The following is a 10398-nucleotide window of genomic DNA, read 5'->3' on the forward strand; positions in this document are numbered from 1 at the left end:
TGCAGGAATATTCTCTGAGAGCTAAGATGCCACTTTACTGCCCTCTACTGGAAATCAAAACTATCACCACACCAGAAGCAAACCTTGAGTATTAATTGAATATCACTATTGCAGGAAAGCTAAACAAAACCATAACCTAACGTAGTCCTATTTTTGTCAGACTGATATGAAAAGATTGTTTAACAACCCGGCTGGTAAGCGATGTGGCACTCAGGTACCCAGACAACGTCGTGCTTTGCCTGTTTGGTCTAAGATTGGTTCTCAAAATAGTAGCAGTATTGCAGTTAATGAGTCTGAAAGGTCTGGAACAGCAAACAATGTCCACAAATGTCCAACTAGCCTCCCTGATTCCAGAGGTTTGTTTTTGCTAATGTGGGCAAAGATGACAACACTGGGAGCTAGATAAGCAAAAGAATATCATGTTCGTTTGTTTATTTAACACTGGAATTAACAAGCCCTTAGGAAACAAAAAGGAAATTAACAACAAGCACTAGCAAGTTTAGTCAATCCTGCTCACCAGTTTTCACAATGGATTTTGGGAACAATTTTTCAACACATCTGCTAACAAGAACCTCCAAAGAGCCGGAAGAGGTGAGCCTACAGTCCGGCCTCATACTGAATAGGTATGTGCGGGGCCACCTCTCCAGCACCGACGTTATGGTACCACGGTCCGTGACATGGATGTAAGGGCTTCTGGGGTGAAGGCGACCAGTGTTACCTGGTTTACATGGTTCTGTGCAAGTTCTGCAGTTGGCAACAAAAAGTAAGAGGAACACTCACTGGCAGAAGAAAACTGGTTGTATCAATCATTCATTCATTCATTCACTCAGGTTACACAAAGTCTGCATGAGGAACCAAACCTGCCAAACATACAGGGAACCTGCAAAGACCGCAATAAGACTTTGCACCCACATTATGGCAAATAGCCTTGTAATAAATATCAAGTATTACAATCCCTGTTTCCTTGTTTTCAAAAGGCAAACTAGGCCCAGTGAGGGACCCGGATCCCAGAGATAGGTCCAAATGCAAAGCACTGAAGGGTCAAGGGAAGGTAGATGTTGCAAGAGGTCCACCAGGGAAGCTGCAGCCGGGATAACGTCACCATGAGAAAGGCTGGGCTGCCCTTTCACTGCTATTTTATCACATGAGCTAGTAGGCCAGACAGATACCTGACCTTCCATGGAGGATGTCAGATCTCAGCTGGATTTCTAAAAGCTCTACAGCTCAGGACACCACAGAACAAATAATCCGCTCTTCTCCTGTGCTCTTGTTGATTATGGCCAATAATTTATCACAATCCCTGATGTGATTCAAGGGGTGTGAACAGATCCTTTGATGAGAATCCTTGTTTTACCTCGATTCACAGACCATAAATGTGGTTCAGATGGTAATCAAGTCTGTCCTTTCCGTCCTGGAAGTGACTGTAATGCTGAACCATCCAGTCCTGGAGATCTGGTGAGTTGGTAACTTTCCAAAATAAAGCATTGCAGCTTGCAAAAGACTCTGCTCATTTCCACCTGCTCACTGACTCCGGGTGCTGGTTTGGGCCTGCTTGCTGGGTTATTGCTGGGAGGATGGGGCCCAAAAGCACTTGGAGGTCCAGATCGGAGATGAGCTGTTCTTGTCCGGAGATGAGTCAAAGCTAACATGACACGTCCCTTTAGTAGAACAAGGTCTGAGACACAAAGACAGGGCTTTAGAGAGCCACAGTTCAGGTCATGGGCACTGCGAAAATGCCCCGTGTTCCCCCACTCACATGCTGGTCCCGTTCCAAAAGTGTGCAATCTGTATTTTGGCAATATCTGCTGTCCATTATGCAAGTAATCCTGAGAAGATTCCCACATTCGAAAGGAGCACCCAGGGTCTCCACCTTGGGCTGAGGGTGCTGGAGGGAGCAGCAGGTATACCACAGAGTGCAGCAAACACGGGTCTTTAAGAAGAGGAAAAAAAATAACACACACGTACAGTCATAAATGTTTAATCGGCAGCAACACTTAACAGGTTCTCAGGGAACATGCAGGGTATAAAGTAACACCATCTTAAACAGAATGGTTGTGCAGTAACTGGCACCAACGGTTCTACTGAACCGCACAGAGGAGCTGGCAGGTCGTTACCGCAAACTGCAAGACGAAGTTGCTGCTCTGTGAAGGTGACCAGGTCACTACTGCCAATCACAGCAGCTGCTGGGGGAGCTGTCAAACTGGGGGCTAAATTTCTACATCATTTAAATCAGGTTTCTCCCCAAAATATAAACGCCCTTATAATTAACCAAAACACCGCCAAAAGAAATTCTGAACAAAACCATACCCCTCCCCCCAAAAAAACTGGATTTAAGGAAGACAGGAAACAAACATTTAATTTTGTGCAAAAACTAATCTTTGCCTCAAACAGGAATATGAACACCTATGTAAAACATTTACTTTTAATGGTACATGCACTGAAACTTGTGAATGCCAAGAAGAAAAGGTGACAGACTCGCTAAGGATTTCTAAGCTGGCCATGACCCTGCAGTCAACAAGAACTGCACAGGCGGCAGCAGAATGTCACGTCTCACCACTGCCGATATATCGGCATCTTGAATGAAAGCTGGTTTCTCATTTCTCTGTGGTTTATTGTTTTACTTTGAAGGACACCCACATGAAGGTACTGCAAAACGATTTCCATTTGTAGACCACTGTTAGGGTCTGTGGACTGAAATACTTTAAAACGGAACTTTTCCTCTGCCACCAAACACAGGTGTACCGCGAACTCCCGATTTCGGCTCCGTATTTCAGCCATACCTGAGCAACGCTGACAAAGCATCACTAACAGGGCCAAAAGCGTGACCAAACCAAGCTGTCGGTCACCACCACCTGATTGGTCGAAAAGCACGGAGGTACCGGTGTTCTGCGCATGAATTGTCTGAAGGAAAGACTGTATATTCTATACAGTTTTCATTGTTACTAGTATCACACATTGTGATGTATTAATGAATTCCGAATCATTCTGAACTTCTGAATTTCCAGCCTCATACCTAAAAAAGTACCATAGAACAGTTGAACAGAATGGATTTGTAATGCAAATTTACACACGCTAACTATTCTCAAGAATATGCTAGTGGATAACTGCAGTGGAAAACCGAAACAAGCTGGACTCTAGTGCTGTAACTAGTGTCTCTTCACCGTACGGCTCGGTTTCTGTATGTCAGTGGGAAGGTGCCATTAGTGGGGCCTGCTGAGGTAGCAATAAGTCAAGTCATGCTGGTTTACTCTAAGTTACTCAAGGCTCTTACCTGCTGAACTCATCCAGTGCAAGATACAGCAAAATCCTGACAACTGTCCTCCTGTTGGAGGGTGACAGGTTAGTCCTTAATGCAAGATCAGCACAGACAGCTGCCCCTGGAGTTCCTACAAGTGTTTTTCCAAATTAATTTAGACATAACTCAATATATATGCTTTCTAAAGTCTTCAGATCTGAAGTACAGGCAATGAAGTTACCATTTGAATTTAATATCAGCAATTTAAACAGTCTGACTGAAAACATTTACTACTAACCTAACATTCAACATTAGCCTGAAATAAGATCATTTCACAGTGAAAGAGCAGAGATGTACTCTACACCTGAAAACGTCATGGAGTGAAGACCTGGGAGAAGGTGTGAGAGTGAGTAAATTAGAGACAGGAGTGGAGGAAGATAGAGTTACAAAGAGAGACAGGGACACAGAGGGAGAGAGCGAAAGAAACACACGGTTAAGCAGTTATGTGACGCAGCAGGCAGGCTGAGAAAAGGAGAGCAGATGAGGGACATTCTAATGAGGAGAAGGAAGTCACACCTTACCATACTGATGTCGGTTTTGGCTCCAAAGCCAAGGAGCTCAATCTCTGGGGGGGCAGGAGCTGCTGCAGGTGAATCCTCTGCAGGCAGTAACCCCCTCCTGTCAATCAAGCTGCGGCAGCCATAAAACACAAGAGCAGGGCAACCTTAGGGGGAGGGAGCATCACTTCCTCCTGGGGGCACAAGCAGACAGACGCGCGCCACCCCCATCTGCTTTGGAGGACTACATCCAGAGCTGGCACCCATATTAACTGCTCTGCAAAAGAGCTGCTGGCGTAACCATACAAACTGGATAGGAAGCACATGGCTGAAGGGGGCACAGCAGCTGAAGAGAGCGACCATCACCTGGGAGGAATGGGCCCGCAGAGCACGGCACAGCAGTTGGTGAAGATGCTATTGTAGCTGTAGGGATTCCCAGCACTCTGGAGTCCACTGTTCCCTGACCAGGATCCTTTTATCTGCATGTGGGAACCAGACATGCACAAATGGAGAAAGGCAGACACATGCGAGTGCCAGGTGTGCTGAATCAGAAGCACCAAATATTACACATCTTGGGATATCTGGTAATACTCACATCTTCATTGGTGGTGAGATTAGAGGCCACAAGGTAGGTATGGAACCCTGAAAGGCCCAGAATAGACCAGACAGAGAAGAAGCACACAACCAGCTCCAGGGCAGTAGAGCAGAAGGCATTAAGGACTGTGGAATGCTTTGGCATCACCATCATCATCAACCACCATTTAGACCAGTTTTACGTATATATGCATGCAAGCACGGTGGCTCAGAGATTAGCACTGTGGCCATCACACATCCAGCTATGTGTGTATAAAAATATGACAGACCTCACGATGTGATTAAAAACCTGGTTATATTGACCTTGTGGGGACATTTTTTCCAGTCCCCACAAAGGGAAACCCAATTTAATAAAAATCTATGGCTGTAATTAATGACATCAAAAGTCTTATTTTGTTTGGTTCCTTATGGTTAAGGTTAGGGCTGGGTAGGGGTTAAGATTGCCAAAGTTAGGGTTAAGTCCATGGATGGAAGGCCCCCACAAAGATTTGACAGTAAACATGAGTGTGTGTGTTTGTCTGTCTGTAAGGTGTGGACTGCCATCCTGCCTCAGGCCCCAGGCAGCAACTGGCACAAACTGTGGGTATGAAGGATATCTGGCTGGGCTCTCCTGGAGGGCAGAGATCACACCTTTTCCACCCTGGGAACCTGAGGCAGGAAGATGCACGTTAGTCACGAAACTCTGAAAGACAGTGGGGCATCATGTGGAGCTGGGTGGCTAATAAATGATCATGCAGCTGGGCTCACATTAGAAGGGGCATCTAGAATATGTCAGCACTGTGCAGAACGCCTACATAGGCACTCTGTGGAAACTTGGCCAAAAAGGTCTACTGGTACCCCAGAGAACACCTGCCTCTGAAGGCTACTCCTTATTGCCTCTGTAATAATTAGATCTTCACTGAAGGCTGAGAGCAGTAATTAAACAGCTTCTTTAGGGAAACCTCCTAGGACTCCAGCAGGAATCCCAGCAGCCACTGGGCCTGGCAGCATCCGCACATCATTCATAATGCAGAGCCCTGAGCTGGCACACAGGCCGCTGGCTGCCAGGAACAACAGTTATCAGTGTCACTCCTAAGTGCAGCAGGAAAGACAGTGAAAGAGGACGACTCTTCAAATAAGCCCAGCCAGCAGAGCCGCTGGACCTGGACTGGCTGAACCAGCACGAAACAGCACCCAAAAGATTCCCAAAGTGGGCTCACGATAGCAAAACAAGGCATATAAGCAGAGGACCGAAGAACCAGAGTGAAAGCGGATACTTACGCAAGGCCAGGTGTGTGGTCACACAGCCGAGGACGAAGGCCGTTAGGAAGGACAGCGACACGATGAAGGTGTAGAAGAAGCGGTAGTTCCGCCGGCCAACACAGTTTCCCACCCAGGGACAGTGATGGTCAAACCGCTCTGGGCCGAGAAAAGGTCAGAGACACTACCAATAGTGACCCACTTCACCTAATAATATTAAGCACTTGAATATAGGATACAAATAGGGTTAAAAAACAGATTCTTGTGACAGGAAATTATGAGAACGCTGCTTTGAGTTTGTTTATCATCCTTCAGAGCTGAGAGAGAAAAAAGACTACGCCAAAGAAAATTAGATGCTGTCAGAATGACTAGTGTATTCCCCGAACAACCAATCATCCCCCCGACCACACCTAATCCCCAATCCTTAATCAACCCCCAACCTCTACAGACTCTACCCACCTCTCCAAAAAAAATCATCATTAAAGTCCAACTTTGAGTGCCTTGTTTCAGTGTACTCGGGATTGCCAGATCCGTGTCTGTGCCTGTCCTTTCACGTGCCACCACTAAGTGACACTGCTTCAGTGTTGGTATGATGCGTTTCAAAACGAAAAACACATAGATTTTTATCCATATGATGTTCAATGTCAAGTGTCAAGTCAACCATCCCTTTACTGCCACTAAATCGGCATTGCTTCAGTTTTGAGGGATTTGCCTCAAAATGAAATATGTTCCAGACCTTATCCAATACAAAGGTCTGGTGAAGGTTGAAGAAAAGATCTGCCAAATACATTGAGTCAAAATCAAGAGTCTGCAGAGGCAGACCAGTCTTAAAATTGCCCAGGAAGACAATAACATAGCTACCCAACAAATGTGCAAGAAAGCAAAATCAGTACAGAGCAAAATATGTGGCGTGGAAAGAAATACTGGCAGAGGTGAGGGTACACTATCAAAGCTTTTACAGTAAGAAGATTCCCAAACCACTCCCCTCCTCACCCACACAGTTGTCACACAGGCTGCAGTGAGAGGTCCGTGGAGGCCGGAACATCTTGCAGGTGAAGCAGTACTTCAGCTTGACCACCTGCTGGTTGATGAGAACCTCCCGAACTCGAGGTGGTGGACGGTAACTGGAGGAACTGGAATTGTCTATAGATACAAGACAAAAAAAAAGGAGAGAAGTCAGGTCAAGAAAGGAAGGGAGACGGGTTCAGAAAGCGAACAGCAGAGCTACTCAAATAAACCATGTCTGAATCCCTCCCAAGGTAATTCATAACCAATGCAACTGACCAACACCCAGACTCTGCACTACAGCTGTGTAGATCTGTCCACCTGAGCAGGGAAAGAAAGGATTTCCGATAAGGTGCTCACCTATCTGCTTCTCGATGTCGGCTGCCTCGTCCGGCGTGGCCCTGGGAAGGATGCCGGGGTCACTGAAGCTGGTCTGGAGGAGGGAGATGACCACAAAGGTGAAGAGAACTCCTCCAATCACAGGGATGCAGCTGGTCACGTGCTTCACCAGGAAGGGGCAGCTGGGGGCGGGGCCAAGAGGGAAGACGCTTGATTCGAGAGCCATCTAATGTTGCTCTAAATGAATGAATGCACACTTGCCGGTACAGCTTTGCTGGCACTCCTTAACCCGCATACAAAAGCAGCTACTTCAAAAGCTAATGTGTTCAAAAAGCTTTACAGGTCGAGTCTGGTTTTGGTTCTAAAGGGAAACACACTGGGCGCCATAGTTACCTCCAGGTATTAATACAAAATACTTGAGCGTTTAGTTTGAAAGATCAAAACCCCGTATAACAGGATGAGCACATACTTAGTTTGGTATTTTACTAGTCGCCCTCACACTATGTGTATGCAGGTACCAGCAGCCGAGGTGAAGCACGTTACTCCCGGACCGGCACTGGCCCCAGATTAACGACGGAATGAAAGCGAGCCGAATGAGCGCGTGGTAATGGCAGCACTTACTCAAAGATGAAGAACAAGCTACTAGTGAATAGGATAAGGAGAAGCGTCAAGGGGAGGACGCCACTCTGCCGGGCGATCATGATACGGCCGTCGCAGAAAAAGCGGTTCTTTCCCGGGAAAACTTCCCATTTCCTGCGGACTCGTTTCGGTTTCTTCTCGGCGCATTGAGTCGGCGGTGGTGTCGGTGTCGACAGGGCTTGCGGGTCGATTTGCCGATATTCGCAGTTTTTCATCGTCTAAATATATTTGTTTGTCCCAGTCAAGTGCGCTTAGTCGCTCACACACGCGCCGCTGGATGCTGGACGTCCGCAGATCGGCTAAAGCGCAGCACGCTCAGTTTCCGAAGTTACTCATTTATTGATCAAAAGAAACTACATCTAGGTCCCAAGCCAGACGGGACTGGTTCTCACAATTAATACTGATCGTTAAGGTAAACACGGATAATAGCAATGACGTGTCCAGGCTACATGAAGCAATTAACCAGTTTAACTAGCTGCAGAGGCAGTTGTAACCAAATGATTACGCTTTCTGAAAACCTATCTGCATTAACAAAGCCTATTTATTTAAAAAATAAAGTCTGGTAACGTGAGTCGTTACCATGTCTACGTATAAAGTCATTGAGGAAATTGCTAGCTCACGCTACCCGGCCCCAGAGCAGCCTCAGCTTTGTTTACTAGCCAGCGGGCTGCCGGTTCCGGGAGGCGCCGGTTGGATTGGTCACCTTACTCCTCATTAGAGGGACACCCACAGCGACCCGATAACATCTCCCACCTCGAACGGCTGCCTAAGCCCTACCGGAACACATATATCCTGAATAATGTGGTGAATCAGCACAAAAACAAACATAAGTCCTGCCTAACAAAACGAACAGGTCTGCGGTTATTCGCCTGACTGCAGAAGCAGCTAACATCCAGCTAGTTTCCCACTACAGCATAGCCAGCCTGCTAGCTAGTATCGTTCGATGATTCCAGATCATATAGGTAGTAAATGTGCTCCACTGCGATCATTTAGCTTCCCCACTAAGTACTCTCTGCACATACGTAAGCAGTATCTAGCTGGATCGTTTTCTGCCCTGGCTGTATTTATTTAAAAAAAACAGCAAAATACTAGCTAGTTAACTAGCTGGCCTTCACAATTGTTGGTGAGGTCTTTGTGAAAACCTCCAAGGGACAATGCACTCCTTAACACAGCCGGTGGCTCAATGCAGGTTCTATGCCGTCCAGGCTCCTTGGTGATTCGCTGCCGAAATAGGAGCAGTGATTTACGACAGCCACATCTCGTTTACGGCGTGTAGTGTGCCGTTCCGATTCTGATTGGATCTTCGGGAGATGAGCGTGCTGATGACGACGACCATGACGTGTGTCTTTGGGGGCCAAAGAGGTAGGAGGCAAACCTGTGCCAATGAATGAGCTGTACGATTTATTATTGTAGAATCGAACTTTATGGATATATATTATTCTTCCTAAGCTTGTCATCAATTTTAAATTTAATTTGAGAAAATCCCTGTAGAAATATTCTTTAGCGCTTTTCCACTGTACCAATTAAGTACCATACTTTCGGTACTTTCCCTTTTTCATTGACTTCTGGTCGAGTACCGAAAGTGCCAAACCAGCTGCGGTACTTCGGTGCTTTGGGGTGAAACTTGAAACACTACCTTTAAGTGATCAGTTTTTGCGATATATCATGTTCATGAGACATTGGCACAGTATTGCATATTTAAAATTCAGGTGTTAGCGATATTTTGTCTAATGCAGACTTGAGGGAATGTAAGAATCTTATCGCCGTTACACTACAAAAAGCTTATTTCTAGCCTCTCCAGGTTTTTCGTTCCACATAACTTTATGAATCAGTACCAGTAGTTGTCAATGAGTGAAATCTCCCTCTCAGCAACCTTCGTGTGAGAATAGTCATTGAGCCTCACCAGATCACGCATGGCATTTCACAATGAAGTTCTAGTTGCTCTTTGTTGAACGCCCTTAAAATAACATCATTCTGAAAAGGGTTTAATAGCCCTATAACTTCAGAAAATGGAACCGTGAGCAAGTCAGTCTTCACAGCAATTAAATAACATATGCCCGTCTTCCAAATATGATCACAGGCAATCATTTTAAATGAATTGTCATAGGGCAGGACGGTGTTGCAGTGGTTAGCCCTGTCGCCTCACGCCTCTGGGACCTGGGTTCAAGTCTCTGCCATAGTTCCATTAGTGTGGATTTTGCATGTTCTCCTTGTGTCATCGTGGGGTTTCCCCTCCATGCTCCAAAAGCATGCTGAGGCTAGTTGGAGTTACCAAATTGCCCGTGTATGTGTAAGTGACTGGTATGTGTGTGCCCTGTAATGTGTTGGCCCCACATCCTGGGTTGTTCCCTACCTTGCACCTGTATCTTGCAGGATAGGTTCCAGACTCCTGTGACCCTCAACAGGACACTGAAAATGGATGAATCGTAATAAATGAAGATGTGATTAATAATGTGTATTTTGTACAGTGTGCATTGAAAGTAACATCAACTTGATTTTTATCAGTGTAGTGACACGTGGCCCTGTCACTGCTACACAACATAATACTCACTATGCTGCTGTACATAAAAAAACTGCAGCCTCAGAAAACATTCAGAGCACAACAACAAATGGTTTTCGGTAATGCAATAATCTATGCGATGCATTGACCTTCAAATACTGTATTTGCAGTATTTAAATCTTCGTTACGACTTGTCCTGCAATCGCATTAATGTCACACGACGATATAAACATTAATTTTCAAAATTGCAATTACAGAAATAAGTTTACTAACCACATTTGCCAAAAACT

The 10398-nt window shown here is 45.7% G+C and overlaps 1 protein-coding gene across 2 annotated transcripts; it reads right to left on the reverse strand.

Annotated features, from left to right (window-relative positions):
- Positions 1 to 403: 403 nt before the first annotated feature.
- On the reverse strand, positions 404 to 8851 carry LOC125719188 (palmitoyltransferase ZDHHC18-B-like). 2 transcript variants are annotated; one of them, XR_007385033.1, is made up of 11 exons: positions 7591 to 8851; positions 6991 to 7151; positions 6619 to 6768; positions 5647 to 5784; positions 4983 to 5034; positions 4388 to 4490; positions 4159 to 4271; positions 3817 to 3925; positions 3272 to 3322; positions 1757 to 1930; positions 404 to 1675 (listed from the first exon to the last, which is right to left on the reverse strand). XR_007385033.1 is itself a non-coding variant. In XM_048993742.1 (10 exons), exons 1-9 carry the CDS (start codon positions 7821 to 7823, stop codon positions 3281 to 3283), a joined length of 1101 nt encoding a protein of 366 aa, XP_048849699.1. In that variant the 5' UTR covers positions 7824 to 8851; the 3' UTR covers positions 404 to 1930; positions 3272 to 3280. The 2 variants fall into 2 exon arrangements, 1 of the variants encoding a protein (XP_048849699.1); XM_048993742.1 differs by having other exon boundaries at positions 404 to 1930.
- Between the last annotated feature and the right edge of the window lie 1547 nt (positions 8852 to 10398).

Source organism: Brienomyrus brachyistius, chromosome 23 (genome assembly GCF_023856365.1).
Source record: "Brienomyrus brachyistius isolate T26 chromosome 23, BBRACH_0.4, whole genome shotgun sequence".
In the NCBI taxonomy this organism is placed as follows: Eukaryota; Metazoa; Chordata; class Actinopteri; order Osteoglossiformes; family Mormyridae; genus Brienomyrus; species Brienomyrus brachyistius.